At 41.9% G+C, this 24554-nt stretch overlaps 1 protein-coding gene across 1 annotated transcript in view; it reads left to right on the top strand.

The window, feature by feature from the left end:
* Nucleotides 1-1303: 1303 nt before the first annotated feature.
* itgb5 (integrin, beta 5) overlaps nt 1304-24554 on the top strand; it is a 42736-nt gene continuing 19485 nt past the window's right edge. Inside the window, exons 1-11 of the mRNA XM_004569805.4 lie at nt 1304-1897; nt 2573-2658; nt 2815-3022; nt 3144-3393; nt 4026-4194; nt 6391-6552; nt 7366-7461; nt 7563-7652; nt 9722-9856; nt 17020-17194; nt 18676-18930. Coding sequence (XP_004569862.1) covers nt 1819-1897; nt 2573-2658; nt 2815-3022; nt 3144-3393; nt 4026-4194; nt 6391-6552; nt 7366-7461; nt 7563-7652; nt 9722-9856; nt 17020-17194; nt 18676-18930 — 1705 coding nt within the window. The 5' untranslated portion in view covers nt 1304-1818. The remainder of the gene's footprint in view (nt 1898-2572; nt 2659-2814; nt 3023-3143; nt 3394-4025; nt 4195-6390; nt 6553-7365; nt 7462-7562; nt 7653-9721; nt 9857-17019; nt 17195-18675; nt 18931-24554) is intronic.

Genomic DNA, 24554 nt, shown 5'->3' with positions numbered 1-24554 from the left:
GTGTGTGTGTGTGTGTGTGTGTGTGTGTGTATATACACATTTTTACAAATTAAATAGTAAAAAAAATAATAATAATAATAAAATATATAAAATATACAGAGTTGAATATGTGCAAAACAAGTGGCATTTATATACAGTATGGAGTGCATAATGTTGAAGTTCCAGCAGTGAAGCTGAGGTGTCTATGACGTGTTCAGCAGTCTGATGGCCTGATGGAAAAAGCTGTCTCTCAGCCTGCTGGTACGGGACCGGATGCTGCAGAACCTCCTTCCTGATGGAAGCAGTCTGAACAGTTTATGGCTGGGGTGACTGGAGTCCTTGATGATCCTCCCCGCTTTCCTCAGGCACCGCTTCCTGTAGATGTCTTGGAGGGAGGGAAGCTCACCTCCAATTATCCGTTCAGAGCACCGCACTACTCGCTGGAGAGCTTTGCAGTTGTAGGCGGTGCTGTTGCCATACCAGGTGGTGATGCATCCAGTGAGGATGCTCTCAATGGCACAGTGATAGAAGGTCCTGAGGATGCGGGGGCTCATGCCGAATCTTTTCAGTCTCCTGAGAAAGAAGAGGCGCTGCTGCGCCTTCTTCACTGTTTTGTTTGTGTGTACTGACCACGTAAGATCCTCAGCCAGATGTACACCAAGGAACCGGAAGCTGCTCACTCTCTCCACAGCAGCGCCGTTGATGGTGATGGGGGTGTGTACTTCTCTGCACCTCCGGAAGTCCACTATCAACTCCTTTGTCTTTGCGACGTTGAGGGTGAGATGGTTGTCTTGACACCAGTGGGTCAGGGCGCTGACCTCCTCCCTGTAAGCCGTCTCATCACCATTGGTGATAAGACCCACCACTGTAGTGTCGTCCGCAAACTTCACAATGATGTTGGAGCTGTTAGTGGCTGTGCAGTCGTAGGTGTAGAGTGAGTATAGGAGAGGGCTCAGTACACACCCCTGTGGAGCACCAGTGTTCAGTGTGATGGGGGATGAGGTGATGCTGCCCAGTCTGACCATTTGGCGTCTGTCAGACAGGAAGCTAAGGATCCAGCTGCAGAGGGAGCTGCTCAGTCCTAGATCCTGCAGTTTCCTGTCCAACTTCGAGGGAACGATGGTATTGAATGCTGAGCTGTAATCTACAAACAGCATTCTCACATACGTGAGAGGAGGATTATGACAAGAGCAGCCTTTCCTTGTCCATGCCTCCCAGCTGAGGCTTTCTGTGCATTCACCGCTAGATGTCCCCACGTGGTCGACATAATGTGGTGCAGACAACTCCATAAGGCAGTGAACGGGTTAAAGCAAGTGGGCGGAGATTCCAGCTGGAAGCAAACCGAGAAAGCAACGCTCAAATCTGGAAAGGAAAATCACAGTTGAGCGCAGTTTTTGTTCATGTAATTTGGGACGGGATTTTTTCCTCTTTTAGCGATCTTTGAGTGGATTTGAAACGAGAGGTGCTATGAAGCTGAAGTGTGAGAGCAGTTGTCAGCTGAGGGTAGAGTAGACGTGGAAGGCTGCAGAGGCGTCAGACACCGAAGCCTGAGTTAAGAGAGCAGATCAACAGGACGGTGCAGAGCGCTGACTCTCACACTTGAAGACAATGGAACTGCTGTCCCTCACCTCACACGGATCATTCACTGTGATGAGCCCCAAACCCGCGTGTCTGTGGATGTGAAATGGTCTAAACACGCCACACTGTTTTGATTTGCACGGATCAGCTGGACTTATTCTGGTGAGCGCGCTGATGGGAGAGTAACACGGTGCCATCGGTTCCTGAAGAGATACGAAGCCGGTGTTTCCCTAAGCCTTTAAAAACACCCACAGGGACACCATGTGGAGCCTCGGGACGTGGATGTTGCAGGCGGCTCTGTGCTGCGTGCTTCTGCAAACAGTGCTGCCCAGTGCCAGAGGTAGGACGCAGGACTGTCTTCTTCTCAGCACAAATCACTGCCTGTTTTTGCAGCGGCCGTTGGGTTGTGTTTGGATCACACACGCGGAGCTGGAGCTCCTCGAAAAAACACTTCGAAGCCTCTGACAGTGATAAATGAAAGGACTACAGGCCCTCGGATAGATAAGGATTATTTTTAACTGTGAATCATGCAAAGCTATTGTGGAAATAAGATTGGAGCAAGATAAGATTTTTTGTTATTTATTCCCCATTCAGTGCCAAGGAAATCAACCTTATGTCACGCTTACCTTTAAATGGCCACACAGTCAGTCAGACAAATGTTTGAAACTATTGATAAATTTAATTAAGAGCTCACAAAGGCCATGATCACTCCAACTGATGTTCAGCTGCTAAATCAGAGCCTCCATGATTTCATATGAACAAGCAGCATGTTAAGAATATTGGCTGAGATTTTCATATCAGTTCATTTTTTTTTTTTTTGTTACATCCCCAAAAATCAATGTTTGCATCAGCCTCCAAATTCTGTACTCAGAGTTATTCTAATAAATACGGAAAAGATGGAAATGAGCATCTGTTGAGGGTCTGTTTCCTTGGTCATGAATTTGAAATAGAAGTGCAACCGTGATAGGGATGAAAGTAGAAATCTAGCCTCTGCTCTGTTCCTGTCCCCCCTCAGGTCTCAACATGTGCATGAGTGGCAGTGCTACTTCCTGTGAAGAATGCCTCCTGATTCACCCCAGTTGCGCCTGGTGCGCACAAGAGGTATGGCTTAGTTGATCGATTATTTTCATCATGTACATTTACTTGTACAGGTCCAGTGAAGTGTGGGATGCATTCAGCACTTTTTTTTTTTTTTTTGACCTTTTGGAAGCAGTATGAGTAATCAGGAATCTGAGATTTGTTGCTTTCTATATGCAGGATTTTGGAAGGGGGCGCAGTCTCACATCACGGTGTGACTTTAGTCAAAACCTGTTGAAGAGAGGCTGTGACGAACACTTCATTGAATACCCAACCAGCAGCATCAACGTCCTGCAGAACATACCCCTAAGTTCAAAAGGGTCTGGGTCAACCCAGTATGATGTGGTCCAGATTATGCCACAGAAGATCTCTCTCAGCCTGCGACCCGGTAAGAATCATAAACATTTCATATTTAGGATACGAGATAACCTTGGAACATTAAAAAAAAAAAAAAGTAATAAAAGCATCTCTTATAAATAATGCAAAGCTCACTGATGTTTTTCATGCAGGAGACCAGACGTGGTTCAGCCTGCAGGTGCGGCAGGTGGAGGACTACCCGGTGGATCTCTACTACCTGATGGACCTCTCTCTTTCAATGAAAGATGATCTGGACACCATTCGCAACCTGGGCACTAAGCTAGCCCACGAGATGGGCAAGCTCACCAGCAATTTCAGGCTAGGCTTCGGCTCATTTGTGGACAAAAACATGTCCCCGTTCTCCTACATGGCACCAAAGTACCAGGAGAACCCATGCAATGGGTAAGTGGTGGCAAAAGGAATCGAGCTCTATAGCTGTAGGTGAAAGAGATTTACTCTGTGGCCACACTCTGTTTTTGCACCTTTCTGAATCCTGTACTCTTCATATTTAGAAGGCAGATGGAATAATGTAGTTCTTAAAAATGGCCCTAGTACTCCCACGGTCCCCTGGGGCTGGTGATGCAGGCAAACTGAAAGGGAGCAGAAGTGAAAGAGTAGAGAAAGCTGTGGTACACAATGTTTGCCCTGGAGGTGCGGCTAACTCTGTGCGCATCACTTCCCATTTAGGTTATGGCCTGGGCTGTGTGTGTGTGCCATGTTTAGATATTTTTGTGAGTGTGTGTTTGTGCATCAGTCACAAAACAATAAGGCACTTTAGGGAAAAACTAAAGCGATTCCTGCTAAAAGATCTCCCTTCTTTCATAGCTATCCCATTCACTACATTAGAAAGAGTCTACAAGTACTGTATATGAAGTGAATCATAAGATACGCCATATTTAACATTTAAGCTTCTCTTCAACACAAACAAACCGTCAGAGCCAGGATTTATGCCTTTAAAGACACTTATTGTGTTTTTTAATTTCCAAAAATGTAAATAAAATCTTAACATGCAGTGTGTCTGTCACCCTGCACAGGTACAAGCTGTTTCCCAACTGTGTCCCCAGCTTTGGTTTCCGCCACATCCTCTCGCTGACTGACAAAGTGGACCGTTTTAACGAGGAGGTGCAGAAGCAGATGGTATCTCGCAATAGAGACGCACCGGAGGGCGGCTTTGACGCCATCCTTCAGGCTGCTGTTTGTAAGGTGATGATCTTTTTTTTCTTGTAGATGTTTCCATTCGCCCACCCCTTCTGTTCATTTATGACTTCATACTTTTATTATTGGCCTAGCTTACACGTAAGCTTTCCTTTACATGCAGTTAAATGATTTGCTTGTATTCATTTGGCTTATGGTGTAAACTGTATGCAATAACCTGAAGGAAGAGAGGATTATTATTATTATTATTATTATTATTGAGCAGTATTAGGAGATTTATCCAGGACTTCATCATTTCTTTTGTACATGTGCTCAGAGGTTGTTTGTAGAATATGAAATAATTAATGAACCCCACATGTGTGAACTGTTTACGCTAAGATTGCATGTGTACTGTTTGTGAATGGGGCCCTTTTTTAGTAGCAAAATCCAACCGTGTCTTTGTTCTGTGTGAAGCTGATGTACCTGGAGAGAGCCCACACAGGCATGGGGAGAGCATGCCTGTGTGGGCTCTCTCCGCGCAGAGAAGTCTCTGAGCTTGGCTGGGAGTCAATCCTGATGTTAGTGATATTAGTGAACTCAGTTTCTGTTTTACTGTAGCTAGTCTTGCAATTGTTGACTTTGGCAGTGAAAGAAACACATGTAGGCTATGCACTTGTGAGTTAGCATAAACATCACATTGTTTGTATTCTGAGGGGAAGAAAAAGTTGTCCTTCACACATTAGTCCACAGGCGTTTAGATGCTACTGAGAGTCAGGGAGGTCAAATGTTGCGGAGTTGCACTACAACCAGCTCAGTGTTCAATACATAGAAAAAAGTTTCATAAAGTATGTTTGTGTAGTCTTCTATTGCACCCTTTGAAGATTTATTTGTTCACAGTTGGTAACAGGTCTGAGGGACAGCTCCTGTGAGAGCAGCCCCTGTGACAGGCATCCTGCCTATGTGCTTGTTAATTAAAAACATCGGGGGTGGAGATGACAGGAAGTACAGTCTGGTGCAGCTGGTTAAACATGAGGATGAGTATCTTGCGGGCCCAGTCATATCCCCGTGTTCCTCTTCCAGTTTAATTACTTCTAAAGGAGGACCATGACTCCTTCCAGTTGGCTCCTCTGTTGTAATTTACTTAATTTGCACTGTTTTAGGCCACTACTGGTCATTTATCAGTCTCACTCACTGAGGCAGTTTTTTATTTAGGTTTTTATTTACAAGCAGCATAAATGCTTCCTCTTCTACAGTACATCCACAATAACAGGAAAGGCCACCCATCACACACCTAGATGTAGATATCAGTCTTATGACACAGCTGTGGTTCATCTTCAGAGAGGCCTCTGATAGGTGCATCCACGGTTCTATTGTGCACTGCACAGGGCAAAAAAATGCCGAGCCCTCTTTTGTCATTGGCTGAAAAGCTGTTGTCACGCATCAGTCAGCACTCTGTCAGCGTTCTCGGTGCCCCCGCCTGTTGTTTCCTGTTGATAAAAGCAGAGAAAAGTCTGGCTTGTTGTACAGTAGTGGACTTGGGAGCACATGAGCTGTGTATCATTGCTAAGCTTTACCAGTCTATCAAAGAGTCAGCATCATGTGATTCAGACGTGGGTCACTTGTTCTTCGTGACAATGGAGTTGGAAGATGCGGAGTGAAAACTGACATCCAGCTCAAAACTCCTCTGACGTTTTTCTAATTTCTCTGCACCAACACTTAAATAAGAATCACTGAAGCATAAAAAGGCATCTAACTCAAGGGAGGCCCTTTTCAGCTGTAGCTTAGAGGCATAATGACCATATTATGGCTGCAATTGGCAGCTTGGTATATCTCGGCATGTTTTGCAATGTGTCCTTTAAAAAAAAAAAAAGAAGCAAAAGAAGCTGACTGAAGGTCAAAACAATCTAGAGCAAATGAGCACTATCTGAAAATCATGTTTTTAAGAAATAGGAAAAACACTGTCTGCTGAAGCCTCCTCAGGGCTGTGTAGTCTCAAAAAGCAGTTATTATTAAGTAGGAAAATAGCCACAAAAGCTAAAACCATGTTGTACCTCTCTGTAAAGATGCACATTTTAACGTGGGGGTCTGTGGGGATCATTGGACTCAGTCCCATTAGTGGAACGGCACTTTTCAACATTTCTGGGTTGGTTTCTTTTTCAGCCTTGGAAGCTGCTGCTTGGTTCTAATGATGTTGGCGATTTGGATGCTGGTATTTGTTTTTTGTAGCTAGAATTAGCTCCATTAACTTACTCCTCCCATTTACAGGAAAAAATAGGCTGGAGGAAAGAGGCCCTTCACCTGCTGGTGTTCGCCACAGACGATGTACCTCACCTCGCTCTGGACGGCAGGCTCGGTGGACTTGTCCATCCCCACGATGGACAGTGTCACCTCAATGACAACAACGAGTACAGCGCTTCCACAAAGATGGTAAGAAGACTGAAAATACAAAGTAGTATTCAGGGTTCAGGAATTTTCTGTACTGTGGTTCATATTGCTGGTGTTCAGTAAACGTCAGGTGCTTTTCACTGCAAAGCCCACCCGTGAACAGATGCTGGAATTTGCAGCATTTGGTCACTGAAAGGCAAAAAAAATATGACATGATGAACATCCTGCATACTTTCAAGGCTTTTAGGATAGTTTGCTTCCCTTTTCATGGCCTTCTGTCTCCACCCAGCTTTTAGCCACACTACATTACTAGATTTGAGTACTTCTTTTTTTTCTAACTAATTCAGTAAATAAGTAATTCACTAAGTTCTCAGGTAAGCAGGTAATCACAATAAAATGCTTATTAATGACAAGAGCCCGTGAATGGTCCAAATACACAAACAAACCTGGAAGGTTTTACAGGAGCATGCAGAGATGTGTGTTGTTGTTGTTGTTTTTGTTTGTTGGATTTTAAGCATCCTTGTTCAAATAACAGCTGATGAAGAGCAGTATTGGTATGAGATGCGTTATCCTTCTGACATCAGTGGATTCGTTTCTTATATTCGGTAAAACTGCACAAAGACAGGCTTTCAGACACAAGTTCATTAAGGATTTCTGTAGATGCCAGAAGACTAATGATGTAAACATGGATCAAAATCATGTGAAAGGCACTCGCTTCCATTTAAAGTGGAAATCATTTATTTGTAGCTCTGGTTTATTGACCCCTTAAGACTTTTTGATGCTGTTTCATGGTGAACTATACTCTGTACATATAGAGTTGCCTTGCACACTCCAAATCCTTCTCTCTTATTCCAGGACTATCCTTCTCTGGCGCTTCTCGGGGAGAAACTGGCAGAAAACAACATCTTCCTCAACTTTGCTGTGACAAAAAGGCTGTACGTGATCTACAAGGTACTCTGAATGTTTGTCTATACAAGCTAAAGATCACACATTCTAACAGTATTTAAAATCTTAAACCATCAGTGGTGCCTCCTGTTTTTTTTTCCCCAAAGAATTTTACTGCACTCATCCCAGGGACCACAGTAGAAATCCTTGATCAGGATTCCAAGAATGTCATCCAGCTGATTATCGCAGCCTACAATGTGAGTAATGCAAATCTGTGCAGCTGAGCATCTGCTTTCCCGCTGGTGGGAGTGAGAAACCATAAACCATACCGTAAAAAAACCATAAGCAACGTAATTTGTGTGTTACCGATACGTACGTATACTTAAAGGTAGCCGTGTTACAGGCGCTGTTCGAGGGGGAAAAAGCTTTTGCAGTATGTATTTTTGTATGTTACCATAACGTTTATGTTACCATGTTTATGTTACCTTACGGATTAAATTAAACGTTAAAAATCCTCACGTGTAATGTTTCTGTGTAAATATCTCATATTACAAGTGAAACGCATACGGCTTAAAATCCGGTGCGGCCTGTACAAGTACAAAATTGATTTTCTTTCTAAAATTAGAGCATGCGGCTTTTAATCAGGTGTGCTCTGTATTCCGAGATTTATGGTACTTCCATGCTTTAAACGCTGCATGGTCGTACTCTCTCCCCCACTCCATCTTATCCATTGTTGATCTGCACACATCTGTTACCATGGACATCACACGCACTTGCGTCATTGTCATTAGACACTCACGAACAAAATCACGGTTTAGTAACGCAGTGTGTTTCGGAAAAGTAACAGTAATCCAATTACTTTTTTTGCAATAGTAATCCCTTACTTTACTCGTTACTTGAAAAAAGTAGTTGGATGATCCTTTGCTGCCCATCTCTGCTTATATGTTTAATACTTTCCTCTAGTCTTTGAATTATTTTTTGTGAATTACGTGACAGTTCAGTCTCCCCTCTCCTCTAATGAAAGTTAGTCAGCCTTAGATCTACATCAAGTGTCGAGTAAGCAGCGACCTCTGAGGCAGACGAGTGAAACCAACCTAAATTGCAGAAAGTTGTAGTTCCTTTAGCAGCCACTCGAGGCAGGCTCACAAACCAAGACAGTTTCCATAGACTCCCATTTTAAATTGGCCCAGTTTACAACATTAAAAGCCATGCTAACAGTGTGGTACAAAAAATCATTTTGTTCTCTTCAGTCGCAGGTAGAGTTATCTTAATGCAGGCTTCTCAGAATTGTTCTAATTCATGGGCCAAATTTGATCTGACCAGTAAAAAGAAAACCACAAAAAACAAAAACGAGATTCATATAACATCATTCTATTACTTAGTTTAAACTTGGTTTGGCTGACGTACGAATCTGGATAAAAACTGCGTTGTGGAGTTGTGATGGCAGCGAGGGCTACACTGATACAGAAATGCACATCGTGCTTCCTCCGTGGCCTTTTTATTTAAAGCCAATCATGTCTCCCTGTGCCTCGCTGCTAAACTGGAGCCACAGCCATCTGATTGCTTCTTATTAAACAAACAGCTTTCTGAAACCAGGAAACTGCACCTCATGCTGGGAAGCTTTCCCTAAATATTTTTATGTGTGGGCGAGACAGATTTTTCTTTTCTCTTGGCTGAGTCGGTGCATTCTGAGTGGCAGAAAGTTGTGTCAAATGCACACTTGACATGCTCAGTGTGTAGAAGCAATGCTGAATGAAGCGCTTTTAACTCGGGGCCTGTTAACATTCCAGCTGCCACGTTATATCCACCTCTGAGGTTTGATGGATGGACGGGCTTTTCCAAGCACCGTGAGGTTCCTCCTCAGGTCTGACTGAGGGACAAAGCTGCTTCATGCTGTGATTGTGTTAAGGGTGATGAAAGTGCAAGTGTGCGAGAAAGAGAGAAAGCGAAGGGTCGAATGAAGTCATGCTTATCCATGTGCACCAAAGAACTCTCCTGATTTGTTCCTGGCACTTTTGCATTGCAGCGCTGAATGAACAACTGCAAACTGAGCAGGCAGCTGTGGTATTTCTTGTCCCCACACAAGCCACCTGCATCCATGCACAGCACTTGATGTTGTGGTGAGATTGGCTATAAAACAGTGTCTAACCAGAGAAATGCTTTCCTCCTGTTTCACTCGGTTTTCCACTTAGATGCTCAACTACTGTTAAAAGTGCAAAAAGTCCTGCTGTTGATGGCGTATTTTACTTGACCTTAAACGTTTCTGTTTTAAACCCTGGGTTTATTACCACATATGACTGAACTCTCCTGGCTGTGTTCTCCTTAGAACATCCGTTCTAAAGTAGAACTGTCAGTGTGGGACCACCCAGAGGACCTCAGCCTTTCCTTCACTGCCACCTGTCAGGATGGAAACCCACTGCCAGGCCTCAGGAAGTGTGCTGACCTGAAGATAGGAGACACTGTGAGTTCTTCTCCACGCTTACCTCATGTTATAAATGTTTCATGTGTCCTGCTGGCCCAGAAAACGTCTGAGTGCTCGCTCACACGCTTTTATTCTCTTGGATTATGAAATTCAGTCTGTGATTTTAAGAGTTTAAAGAGAGAAGCGATTGCTTTTTCTCCATTGGATGCCTGTTTTTGAAGATTTCCCAATGTGTAGATGTTACTTGGGCAGAGCTGCACAGTTACAACAATAACGCAAATCATTCAGACATTTCAAGTCTTTTTATTTTTTCCATCTATGGGAACCAAAAAAACTGCAAAGCCCTTAGTCTTATTTTGAAGGTGAAGTTGCAGATAAGTGTTTCACCACTTGCTTGCTGTTGTGTCGGCCCTTCACAATTCAGCCAGGTCTTTAGATCAGTGTACATACTGAGTGGTGCTCTGAATATAGCGGATTGTCAAACAAATGAAGGTTTTGATTTAGATCTCTGAGCTGCTTTTGCTCTATCTGAATTTGTTTTTTGTTTGTTTGTTTGTTTGTTTGGTTTTTAAAGCATCTCTGCTGCTGTTGGGCGTAAACATCTAGAAGTTGCGGTCACATGATTGGGTGTACATATCATGGCACACCTAATCTATATCTTTCAGTCTAGGCACAGGCACAAACTCACGACTCGCATCCTGTTTTCATTTTTGTTTTATTCTGGAAGTTCAGTCGGGAAGTGCCGATTACTATCTCAGCTGGGAAAGTGATGTTTACAGCACCAAAATTACTTGAAAGCAAATGACAAAAGTAGGGAGGAGGAGAGTTTAAACAGCGATGTTATTGACATTGATTGTGCATATCATATGGCAAATGAACTTTAACCTCTTAGGACCTGGCGTCAGCATATGTGGACATCACATTTTGGGTTGTCTAGACTACAATACAAAATTTTGCTCTACAAGGGCCTGATATCTCTTACGAGGACATTATACTGCCACTGTTCTATTGAAATTTTAAACAAATGTCCTCATATGTAGATATCAGACCCTTGTAGAGCAAAATCAGGTAAAAAGATAATTTTTACATTCATCTGGTCCCAGTCAGACCAAATAGCAAAGAGAAATTAAAAATGCATGCCATGAAAGAGTTCGGGTCTTGGGAGGTTAATATCGTCCACATGAAAAAACTGCAAGAATGTCCATATTTGTGCACAAACGTGATTCCTAATCTGTGGAGCTTGTAGCAAAAGGCAGGATAGATGGAAACAGTGTTTGAGAATGTAAGACATTGCACAAAAAATAATGATTTTCGAAGTATTTAAAGTTGCTGGTGTCAGAGTATTATAGAGAGAGACACATCAGTCAGTCCTGAACTGAAATCAATGGGAGAGTTCAGCAACGGCAAAGATGGAGGTTCAAGAGGGGAAAAAGCTTGCAAAACATATTTTAGGGTCAAAGTTAATAAACTTTATATTTCTTATTTTTTTTGTTTTGTTCAGTTTTGACTGGTATTTATCTGCATGGACAGGTAAATGGACTGATTCTTATACAGCACGCCACATTCACACAAGCACTATCTTCTATGCTTTTCTTTTCTTTTTTCAAAGTGCTTTCTAACTAACCCATTCACACACTCTCATACTCCAATGGATGCAAGGATATTTGGCATGCAGACTAGGTGGAGCCAGGGATTGAACCACCAGCCTTCCGATCAGTAGATGACCTGCTCTCGCTCCTGAGCTACAGCATGTAGTTAACTGTCCCGAGCCACTTAAAATGACTGAGTACTGTTATTTTTGTTGAAAGTAGGTCATAGCCCAATTTAAGATTTTCCAAAATAAAATCGACAAACCGCAAACAACTACATTAAAAATGCCATCTACGAAAGTATACTTCTTTTCAGCACACTTCAGCTTAATGTGACACAGTTCACAAAGTTAAACACAACCTAAAAAAAATCCCTGACTGCTTCTGCCAGGGATCGAATTATGTGCAGCAACATGCAGCTCTGATGGAATGGAAAACATTCATTTTGGTTCATGTATTGGAAAAGGTCACTGCTGGCAAATTTGTTTGTTTGTTTGTTTGTTTGTTTGTTTGTTTGTTTGTTTGTTGAAGTATATCATTTCCAGTGTGTGGTATAGTATCTAGGAGGCTGTCTAGGATCGTGTGCATGTTTTGGTTCTTAATGGTTTTTGGTACTCAGCCTGAAACAAAATAGTGGATGTTATGTTAAGGTTTCAAGTGCCAGTATTGTATTTTTATGTTTTTTGTCAATTAAAAAAATCGAATTCTTTTCAAAATAGAGGACCCAGTCACCCTAAAATCATCATATTTAATACTTGATGGGTCATACTTGCACTGAGTTCCTGCCTGAATGCGTTCAGCCAGAGGCAGCATCTGCACACTCTTTGCGTCCTACCTGGTAGTTCCTTCTCAGGTTCCACTGCAGACGTCTTAACACCTACGGCCTCTGCCTTTAGTTTAAACTTCAGCAGGTGCACTGCAGTTCAGTTAGTGATATCAGGTGATTGTTGACGGTTACTTGCTGAAATAATAATAAATCTGAGTACACAGCAATGCCAAGTTATGGCAAACGTATTCTATTCTGGCCAAAGTGATATTAATAATTCCTGTCAACACCTAAGCAAACAAGAAAACGCACAGTGGGACCCTCTTGGGGTGACTTCCTGTGAGTTGGAATTGAGACTGGATTCAGTTCACAGTGGATATAGCTGTGGGAAACACATTATGGTTCATCCCCGTCTCTATCCTGTGTTCAGACCAACAGTAGTACTGAAACAAAAACCCAGCTCACCAGTCCCTTACTCAAACTGGACTTTCTGGATTTTCTTCCTACCTGCTAGTAGTACCTGCTGCAGCATGCCCTGTAGCAGGTATTAGACTGAAAAGTTTGTTAAGATTGAGAAGTTTTATTTTCAGTCTTAACTCATCTTAAAGTTAAGACTTTCAGCAATTTTAAGATTATTTAATATAAAAAGAAGATATTATATTGATAAATATACAAAGAATAGATTGTAATTAAATCTTCCAACAAACTCATGCATACTCATAAATCAATGCCTTTGAGCACTGGTTTGTGGAAACTGCAAACAGTTTCCCTATATATTTATATTATTATATATATTTAAATACAGTGGCAGGGAAGGTTTTTATATAGAGCTTTTATACTCGAGCGCTCAGTGCCCTCAGACATGCTCATATATTCCCAACAATGTCATGATTACCTGCAGATTAAACATGCAACTGTTGGTTTCTGGACAGCTGACAAGAACCAGCTAAACAACAATAACAGCTGGTTATAAGTTTACATTAAGCTTGCTAATGTTAGGCTCAAGGGTCCTAAAAATCATACTTTCCCTCAGTTAAACAGTTTGATTACGTTCTCACGTCGCACAGGAGTTTATTCACCAAGTATCAGAGTACAATGTCAGATCCACTTCAAGCTGCTACCCTTCATCTCCTTTCACTGCAAAGGACAAAAGACATGAGCAGGCCTGGCTTGAAATTCCAGTAATTTATTGCTATATTTTTTGCATTTTTTTAGCTGGTGTATGTTTAACCTTTATAGTCTATGAGAGGTTGTCTCTTATGTTAAGCACTTTGGTATACCACTGGTTTTTAAATGTGCTCTATAAATAAAGATTGTTGTTGTTGTTGTTGAGCAGTCCTTCTGGGTTAGCTGAAACTTAGCTATCTGGTTATGCCAACCTCAATACTTCATTGTGTTAGTCCACGAACCAGTTTGTGACATTATAGTATTTACATCCATCTTTTATTCTGAGTTAACCAAGGTGAGTTTTTTTTGTATGTTTGGTGACAACTTACAGAGTAATTTTAATGGACTTACACTTTAACATTTTGTGTTACTTATGTGTTTTTCACAGCCTTGCCTTTAGCAGTTGGGGGGTCTTTTCAGGTGACAGGTGGTTACAGTACATCTTAATTGTTTTGAGTTTTGCACTGGGCTCTTCGTGGCAGTCACTTTGTATTCTGTACAGGCCTCAATTGAGATCTGAATCTTTTGAAAATGTTAGCGAGGGGTAGTTTGATACATGCGTCACACAGCGAGACTTCAGCAGGGTAGAATGCTTCTCTGAAAACCCCCTGTGCTCTTCTCTTGGCCACTTTATTTTCCTGGGAAGGTTTTGGGATGGGAATGAGCAGTTTAGGGTCATTGTGTCAGGGAAAAAAAAAACTCAAAACAGTGAATGTAAGGGAGCTCTTGGGTGATGGGGCTTGCTCATGTCTTTTGTCCTTTGCAGTGAAAGGAGATGAAGGGTAGCAGCTTATTCTGCTTGGGGCTACGTTTCCCAGTCTTTACTGAGGGAATGGGCCATTGCAGTGCCCAGGTGTCAGTCACTGGGACCCTGTGAGTCTGTGACGGAGCTTGTCGTCGCATCTCAATGACTTTGCACAAAAGTAGGCATGAGGAGGCCTGTGAAACTGCACAGCATGAAAGAGCGAAGCTGGCAGCAGGAGAAATGCTAGCTGGAGTATAGTTAAAGGAGCATGGTTTTCACTGTTTCATTCACACAACTGCAGGACTGAAAGGGCTCATGCATATGAATGAAAGTCTGTGCTAACATACCACGGGTTCTTTAAAGATTTATTTCCAAATGAGGCAGAAGCATTTGAACCTGGTTATGTGTGGTTTTGTTTGACCATAACCACTGTTTTTATCCCACTTAACTGAATTCAGGCAGTCATAAGAATTCCATCATCAAAACAGAGCTATCCACAGCAACGCTGCTGTGTTTTTCTGCCAGGAAGAAATTCTTGGTGAAACTGTTGGATACAATTTTGTCACTTCCCCATTCTGACTCCCTGCATCTCTCCTTGAATTGGATTAAACGATCAACTACATAGTTTTCTCAGTGAGCTCGGTCTTTCTGCACCCATCTCTCCTAAAGTGCCCTACTACGACTTCCTCTCACATTTTTGCCCATTTCCATTTCAGCTTCATAGTTCTCCTAACAAGCCACATGACTGGGTGAACTGGCCTCCTCGCGACTCACATTTACAGTAAATTTAATTGTGTTCCTCATTAACTTGTTAATGTTAGAGTAGAGGGGCTTTTTGGGCAACATGTGATGTATTCTCTTCCTGTATGCTGGACTAATGTGACAAGCGTTCCTCTGGTGCATTCCCCAATGGTACTGCGTCATATCGTCTTTTTTATCAAGCATCATAAACAAGTGAAGGAACACACAGAACTGGCTATGTAGCTATCTGTAGCAGATGTCACTAATGTCATCCTTTTTCGTTCAACATCATGATACTACCAAAACTAACGTTTGCCAACTCTGGACAGAATCTAGTTTGCTGCCTCTAATATGAAGAGCTGTTTTCACTTGTTTCTTTCTACACTAATTATTTGCTCGCTAAAACGCAACATAATACTAAATAATAATAAAAAGTGTACATTTAAAAAACAAAACAAAACCAAAACTGTATGGTTATCACATACATTGGTTGCCTCTGTAAATGGTTTATGCCTTCATAACAACTCTATGAAGAGTCTGTTTTGTTTTTTCATCACATCCATTTGGAATTTGTTGATGTTTAAAGCTTTAGGCCTTGGGCAAGATGCTAACCCAAAGATTAGCTTGTAGCTTATTATACAGACGAGATGAGAAACTTTACATTGATTGCAAGTTTACATAGCCCTGGACTGCTTGATTTGTGGTTGCTAAAGATGGTTGTACCCCCCCCCAAGCCTCATCCCTTCACACCAAAACAACACCAACAACCACCACCATCATGTCTCAGTTTCTCTAGCACATATGCAACAGGATAGGTCTCAGGATGAGATGATCCAACTTATTGAGTCATGATACTAATATCATGATACAGATTTGTCCCTTTTGAGGAAGAGGAATCATTCTTTCGAGGCAACATCAAGCGTGACATCATCTCACTTGACCACAGTTTGCTCAAAGCTGCTGCAAGCAAACAGCACTTGCTGGTGTAGCATGCCTTGAATGCCTCCCTAAGTCTCCCAACCGCTTTGCTCCCCCCCATGCCTGACAGAGCAAAGGATTGGTGCATTTCTCTTTGTGCGAGACATCAAATTTTCAGGTGCTTCTAGTTAGAGCTTTGAAGCAGAAAATGTTGCATCCCCTCTGGTCAGTTTTCATCTTAAAAACAAAATAGTTAAGAATTTCCAACCCTCTTCTCTCTTTGCCAGCTGCGTGCACTTCAGACTCACTAATCTCTTAGCCTATCAGTGTAAAAGTCAGCAGGGTGTGTTTATCAGATATGGATGTGAACACCTGCCAATTACTGTTGAACTCTGGCTGTTTAAGTCTGTGAAGGTTCTCAGTTATCCAGGTCATCGTAGTCAAAGGAGCTTGCAAAGAAAAGCGTCTGGACTTCTTTAAGTTACTTGAAGACGTAGGTTTATATCTGGGACTCTCCACCATTTGACCTTAGAACTGAAGAAGCTTCTCGGATGAGAGGTGAAACGTCTTCAAGTAACTTAAAGAAGTCCAGACTCTTTTCTTTGCAAGCTCCTCTGGCTGTTTAACTTCATAACTTTTGTTTTTATTTCTGCTCCACAGAACTCAAGGACAGAGCCAAACCACTGGAACACGTATCACTGTCCACTTTGTGCTTCTCTTTATGAGACTCTGTCATACACTTGTACAGTCTCTGGATCATTTAAGTCCAAAAAAACTCTTGTCAACAGGACAATTTTAATCGCAGAGAAAATTGAACTTTACACTGAGCCGACTGTCAGGAGAGTGCCAGAAAAACAGACTTATGTTTGATGATAAAGGCATGCCTGGGGTTTGGTTTCTCTTGTCATAACTTCCTTCCTCAGAGCAATCAAATGGGTGTAGATCTCCTGTCCCAGTTTCTCTGCAACTGAGCTATGTAAATTAGTCTCTGGAGTGAAACAAGCCCACTGATGTAAATGTGACACCACGGGGTCATGTGCTGGCTGGCTGGCAACTCACTGTGTTTGATGCAGGGTGGGATCAGGTCATTTGGGAGTAAGGAAACAAAAGCTGAGCAGAGATATCAGAGATAAATAAGGCCTCATGAGGCTGCTACTTTTTAAAAAAAGCACATTTGACCATTTGAACCTGACATGAACTTCCAGCGAGTGAACAGGAGGTCAGTTTGTCAGTATTGGTATCTTTCCTTTCTGAGAACATCACTCTGTTTTTTAAGGTCTCGTTCAACGTCAGTGTGGAGGCGAGGAGCTGTCCTCCCCGTGGGACTGACCGCAGATTCACAATCAAGCCGGTGGGCTTTAAAGACCGCCTGGAAGTGGCCGTGGATTACGAGTGTGACTGCGGCTGCAGCCGGAATGCACAAAACAATAGCGTCATCTGCAGCTCCATAGGTATAACTTTAACAATTCATATTTATTTACTACTTTTAAATCTTCATTTATAATCTTCATTTATGATCATGTAAGAGTTTTCATGTTTTTTTTGTTTTTTTTCCCGAACTTCCAAGAAGAATAACTGCTCATCTTTTCTTCCCCTTACTCCACTTGGAAATTTGACTGATAGTGTTGTTTACTGTAAACTAAAGTGTACAGGCCAACATATTCGTGCTGCAGGAAACTAAAGCTTGAAGGAACATGTGGGAATCAGTCCAAAATGACATGACCCCTTTTTACATTCAGTCCTGCCTTTTCTTTAGTTAGATTAAAAAACACGAAATGCAGAGAAACCACTGCTGCGCTGCTTTCTGAAACACTGTTAGGAGGTTAAAGCCATTCATCCAAATGGCTCTCAAACTTAATCTGGCATACATCTTACAGAACTGCCTGCTCCAACCCGTATAATCTGCAGAACAACACAAAAAATAGGTGAGAAGGTGAGAAATGTTCAACATTTCAATCACAAGCATGAGGCAAATAAAGTTTATTTGAATGTGCTAACTTCTGTCATTAGCCAATCAAACTGGGCTATGAAAATCCAGAGAATGAAGCAGTTTTTTGAAAAGCTTGTTATTAATTTTAAAAACAATTATTACGGTCCCCATTAGATGCAGCAATTCTTCCTGAAGTCTCAAATCTTTGCAACTGAAGGTGAGTTGAGGATTTTGGAGAACACAGTTACAGTGGCTAGCTTGGCCAAACCAGATTTGGCTAGCCTGGTTTATACACATTGTGAGTTGTCATTAGCATGTTTGGGAGTAACTGGTTATTGTTATGACAGTTACACCAGTAAAGATGGTCCCAGATGTCAGGCATGTCAGGTGTTAAAACACAGGGACCAATTGGTTGTTTCTGATATATTGTTTGCTTTATGCTAATGCCTGTAAGCTAACAAAGAACATCAATGGAAATCTAAGCGAACATTCAAATGTGACAAAATAATTCCTCAGTATAACTTAAAAGTAGACCCTTTAAGCTCATTTCCAGCTCCATATTTTTAGTAGCTTTGCATTCACTAATATAAGTAATACCTAAGATATCTTGTTCTGTTCATTCTTTTTCTGAAACAAGCTGTTTTAGCTTTTAAACTTTCCTTTAATTTTAACCTTTCTCTGATTAGCAGTAGCTCCTCGCACACAGTGCATTTCAACAGCAGGTCGGTGGCGCTTCTGCTCTCACAGCCAAAGCCGTGTGCCTGAGATGACCATGGGGTACACCATTAAAAACTTCTGCTCTCACTGACCTTATACAGAGCAAGAGTAGAAAAGAACTCGGAGTCTCAGTGTGTGGAGCCGTCTTAGCTTTTGGTTGTACATATGCTGACCTCATTATTTGAATCTGACTATGTTTAATATGAGCAGTCATGACTGTAACTGTGTGTGTGTGTGTAACAGAAATGAAGGAAAAGTGAAGTTAAAGAAACCTTTTCCTTGCAGGTACTTATAACTGTGGGACTTGCCAATGTGAGCCCGGCTACCTGGGTGCCCGCTGTGAATGCCAGGAGGGTGAGACAAGCAACATGTTTCTCAGCGCCTGCCGGGAATCCGAGGGCAAACAGATCTGCAGTGGACGAGGCGAGTGCAGCTGCAACCAGTGCCTGTGCTATGAATCGGAGTTCGGAAAGATCTACGGCAGCTTCTGCGAGTGCGACGACTTCTCCTGTGCTCGACACAAAGGCATCCTCTGCTCAGGTAGGAAGACCTCCGACATATTCCTTCGAGGATCGTGCTTGCAGGGTGATGTTAGGGTAATTCTTGTATGTGATTCTGTGGAGTTTCTGTACTTGTCATGAAGGAGTAGTTTGAGCTAAAGCTGGCGAGAGACCACACCTCAGAGGGCACTGAACAGGAACACATCAAGACTCTTTAGATCTGAGATGCTTGTTGTGGGTTGGGTAATCCACATTAACAATAGTGAGTCACGTCCCATGCCTGCTCTGGGTGTGTCTTGGTGATTTGACCTTGTCCTGACTGCATTGAAACCAACCCAGCTTTTCTGGGTAAACTCAAACAGTCACCTGCAGAGCTGCTCTCTTTACTCACCAAACTAGATCAAAGGAGCAGCTGCAAAAGTAATGGGTCTAATGTTCATCTCCTGTTTTCTTTGCCGTCTGCCTCTGGGGGCATGTCTGTTGAAAAGATTCAGTACATGTTTTCTGTTGGTGTGGAAAAAGGAAACCAATGCGTGCAACAAAACAGCAGTTCCTGTAGTAGCCACATAAGAAAAGAGGACCAGTGGTCCTCTGGTAGGTGTCCAAGGGGTAAAGAGTTAAATGTGGTATCCAGAAACCAATGCACTGTGACATCATTTAGTTGCAATCAAATCTTAGCTAAGTATTCAGACTATATAAGAAAGATCTCTTGTCCTCTCATTGACTGTCCCAGCTGTAATCTGATGCCCAGAGAGAACCAAGACTTGGTATGAAAATCCAGGTTTGGCTCAGGGTGTATCTGCCGTTGTGTTCCCAAAACACTCGGTCCAAGACTTTGAGTTCTGATGTGAGACCTCCTGGCTGAAGGAGACCCACTGGCTCATCCCCAAGCCAACGGCTGTTCCTGTGAAACCACAGAGAGCGCTTTGTGCCAGTGGGGCCGGCTTTGGTGCGATCCTGTTACACAATGCCTGCCTCTATTTGTCTACAGTCAGTAGAAACAGAAGTCTTTCGTTCAGTCAGTGGCGAGGCTGGACACGCTCAATACACAGATGCATAATGGCTGTTTGTTTGTACTGATCGTCCATAAGCAGTCATTAAATGTTAACAGTCCACTACCTTCTGTCCCTCTCCTCCTCTCTCCTGCCTTTCTCCCTGTGTTAAACTGTAATGAGGTCCTAATGATTCTAAACAGGACACCTCCTCCATGCTTTGCTCCTTGCACTCCTCTAAATGTGTCAGTTAATTATTGTGGACCTTGTGTAAGACACAAGAATTACAATAATAATAACAATGTTAATATAACACCATTAGGTGACCACTGGAATACTGCTAAGGGGTGCTTTGAGCCCCTCAGCTCTTGTTTCACTGAGATTCATCACAGAGAGTGAGCTGCTCAGTCTGACACCTGGGAAAATCAGGCTGATAGCTCATTTTTTCTGTGGATGCTCATATCAAAGTTTTTGACCATTTTGAATAATGAAGTCAGTTTATTTAAAAGTAATCTCTGTGAGTCTAAAGCTCAGGCTTCAGACTGCTTTAAATACTCAATTTCAGAACGTTTTGCCTCTGTGTGATGTCACTGACAAGTGGAAGGTCTTCAAGGTCTTCTTAGACACACAGCTCTGGTCGTGAGCACAGAAGACCCATCCACTTGCTGTACAAACTTTGTTTGTAAGGGACAGCCATTCAGAAGAAATCTGGCTCCAGTGAAGGGTGAAGGGAGCTGAAACGGTTTGTTTCGGAGAAGATTAGTTGAATGGCTTCAGTGAGACCCGGTACAAGATTAAAAAAATATTTATTTGGAACAGTTATTCCTGCAAGTGAGGCTGCAAGAAAATTTGCATATTAGATCCACATTTGAGAGAGCTGGAGCTATCAGCGAGTTAATCTGACATGTAGTTTGAAGAATGTGGTGATAGAGGTTTGATTTCAGTTGATATAACTTGCGATGTTTATTAGATTATTGCTGCTCTGCAGTGTGGAGGCTATAATCCCGACCGGTCTATCTTATAGTCAGCCTGTGTTCTTGGTTACCTTCAGTCAAAGGCAACCAGATTGTGTTTGTGGCGTCTTATTCACTATATTGCTGTAAAGTTTTTATCACTTATTATTGATTTTACAGTTGTGCTGTTGGGCTATGTCAGCATGTGAATGTTGGGATTGAAATATTGACCAGACAAGTGTGTTAATGTTGCTGTCATTGCAGCCATGCTGATGAAGCCACTAACATCACGTCAAGTGGCTTCGTCAGCAGGTTAAAGTGGCAGCTCTCTCTCACTCAGACATGCTCGACAGTGAAACGTCCCTGGGTAAGAGTCACACCCACAGAGCTGCTTCCACTTTAGTATTATGATGGCTGATTCTCCAGAGACCTGCAGTCAGCACTTCCGTGTTACTTTGTACTGTCAGTATGTTTCCTTGATCTTTATACAAAATAATCCAGTTCGTTAAAGAAGAAATGTGTCAAGCTGGATTACATCCTCTGCAAAATCAAAACTGCAGTAGTGCTGGACATGTGTGAGATTTTGAGATGAGCCAAGTTTAAATCTGAACACGTTTACTCCAGGAAATGATAAAACATTGTTAACGATTTGTTTAGGAATGTAATAGGAAATATGGCCTGGTGACCCAGTGTCGACACAATCAATGGTAATCATGCTCTGGACTGTTTTTAACCACCATTTTTTTCCAGTGAAACAAAGTTTTCAGTTAATATCAGTGGTTTGGTCACTCTTGGAAAGCTGCTGCTAATCCTCTCACAGCTGAACGTGAGGACACAGACTCGGGCTGCACTGTACATCCAGCTGGAGTTCACACCTGCTGGGCAGACCGGCTGTTTGGTTGAGCTGTAATTGTGTGTTGTGTGGGCGTGTATGTGCTGTGGTGGCACGAGGCAGTCAAAACCACAGTGACATCATTATACATCCTAGAGCGCCTGTGCTGCTCCGCCTCTGTTCCAAGGTAACAGGGATTCATGAAGACTTGGTCGTCCTCCTGCCCCTCTGACCCACATCTCCTCTGCCGACTCTGCAGCTGGTTCTAAATAATGATCTCAGCAGGCTGCAGGAGCCAGAAATAGCGTGGGTCTTTTTTCCAGACTTGGACAGGCCATCTTTTACCTCATAAATAAAAGCGTGCATACACACCATGTGTATTCACTCGGAGGACTGTGTCTCCTTATGGAGTAAACGGAAACATGTGTGTTTATTCACTCTCGTGCAGAGCATTACTGGAACTGTGCTTGAATATAGAAAACAGTTCTCTTCAGCCTTAATTGGTCTATTTGTTTTGTCACAGAGCCGTTTGGTTAAAAGCAAGAGATTGACTTTTCTTTGTGCTGCGCTGAAAACAGACCAGTTTGACACAATAGGACTGCAAGTGTGATTGATGTTGTCCCAGCTGCAGAAAATACATGTTGAAACGGCTCTAACAGTCCTGGAACACCTTGCTAAAATATGCACAGTGGCCAAAAATATTTGATACTAATTACATGTTGTTGTAATAAGAAAAGCCTTGTCCCAGGTCAGCTGTGTCAAAGATAAAATCCTCAGATCCTGTTATGATATATTTTTCCTCTGATCAGTGATGGATCAGAGTAGCTCATCAAAACCAGTAGCTTGTCTCAAACACCATCTGTGGAGCAGAAGCATGCAGCTGTGGCTCTAAAACGAACTATTGGACTTATCTTCTGTCAGCTACAGTTGTGATCAGAAGTTTGTGTACTCATCATGGGCGTGGATATCACGGTAATTTTGGTCTTTTAATGATTTCTTTGAACTGTTTTTTTGTACAGATTGTACAGCACACGTCGTTAATGCCTGACAAACACAAGAACTGGACGCACATTAATTTATTTTGGATTTTCTCTAATCATTTAGATCGACTGTAATGTGTTGGCCATCTGTCATCATTCATAAATTAGATGGCAGTTATTTGCAAAATTCCATCAATCTGTCTGAGAGTGATTACAGTCGGTCTGAGTCTGACAGCTATTGTTTTGAGAGCAGTAGCTTGCCATCAGATAACCTGAGCCATCACCCTGTGATCAAAGTGTTGTTGAGGGTGTTTCATGCTCAGCCTCTGGGCAACGACTTGCAGTCAGTCTCCAACTGCCAAAGAAAAGGGAAAAAATGAGCACAATCACTGGGGAAAGATGGACTTTTCCAAATTGCAGAGAGGTTGGTGCTTTTACTTTAATGTAACTGAGCTAATGGTGAAGTTGATGACCTGAGCTTTGTATTAGAAAATGTTCTGTTCTCTCTCACTCGCTCTGTTTGTGCACGTGTTTCTGCTTAAATACAGAATAGAGAAAAGGAACACTAGAATTAAATATGCTAAATACCTAAAAACAAGTTTAGTGAGACTTTAACAACGCAATCAACATAATATAAATGTTATATGTAGTACATTGTATTCATTCATCATATTGTTTCTTCATAATGTAATGGATGATGAAGGCTTTTAAATAAGTTTTTTCATGGATAATTAACTTATATTTGTTACTAAAATGGAAAAACCGATACATTCAGTCATGTATTTAATTTCTGCCATATATTAGATATGTTTCTCCCTTTTTTATCTTTTATTTTGTAAGATTTTATTTAGAGTCCAATTCGTAATTCCTTTTGCATATTTTCAACATCATTTCAACAGCAGTGCATATGCCTTTTTATTGTGAAAGGCATAGAACGAACTGATTTCTGAATAGGCAGTGACAGTGGTATTAAAGGGACACAAGTGAATTGTGCTATTTCTTAAATTTCTTAAATTTGTAACATGTTGTGTTGCTAAATAGTTTAGTCTGTTACTGTTATTTATACTGTAGCAACTGTAACCCACATAATTTCCTTAGAGATTAATAAAGTATGCTGATTCTAATTGAAACACTTTGTTTCAGACAAAAGATGAACTGAAGTTCTGCCACCAGATAAATCAGGATTATTTTGGACATGTAATCAGAGTTTTAGTCTGTAGCTATAGCAGAGTATAAGAATGCAAATGTGGACGTGGAAGAAGAAAAAATAACAGTAGGATGACTAATATCTGTCCTGCAAAGACAGTTTAATTCAGTGGCTGTGTTTCTCATTAATGTTTTATGTGTCAGTACTTGAACATGCTGCAATTAGTGTGCCTGGTGTTCATTAAAGCTGGGCCAGCAGCCATACCACCAGTTAAAGGGTCACAAGCAACACCAGTCTCATGGCTACAAAGAAATGATTAAAAGTAATGCTACTGTACATATTTCTGACACTTTGATGTCAGTTTGAGTGTTAGCGGAATGCTAGTATCCATTCGACTATTGACTAGGAGCAACATTTTTATCATGCGCTGAATTTATGCCAACATTTGAGTTAATTCTCTGTGAACTGTTCTGTGTCTGACTGATCAAAGCTACATACCCTGCACCTGGGAACCTGCTCTCATTTCTCACACTCTGAGGTAAAACAAACACCGGACGTCTCCTCCCTCTTCTTTGAGACTTGACTGAACTTGACCGCTGCAGACGAAGACCTCAGATTTCTGCTCTGAACTACTATAACACAGATGCACAGGATCACACACTCTGTGGCTGTAGCTGGAAGAACACAGCTACAGGATGGACTTATAGATTAAGTCCTTTAACCAAGTGTTGATATCCAAAATGATCTGTGTGCAATAACT

This window comes from Maylandia zebra, linkage group LG16, assembly GCF_041146795.1.
Source record: "Maylandia zebra isolate NMK-2024a linkage group LG16, Mzebra_GT3a, whole genome shotgun sequence".
Lineage (NCBI taxonomy): Eukaryota > Metazoa > Chordata > Actinopteri > Cichliformes > Cichlidae > Maylandia > Maylandia zebra.
The sequence above is the reverse complement of the archived record's forward strand: the minus strand, read 5'-3'. Positions and strand labels throughout refer to the sequence as shown.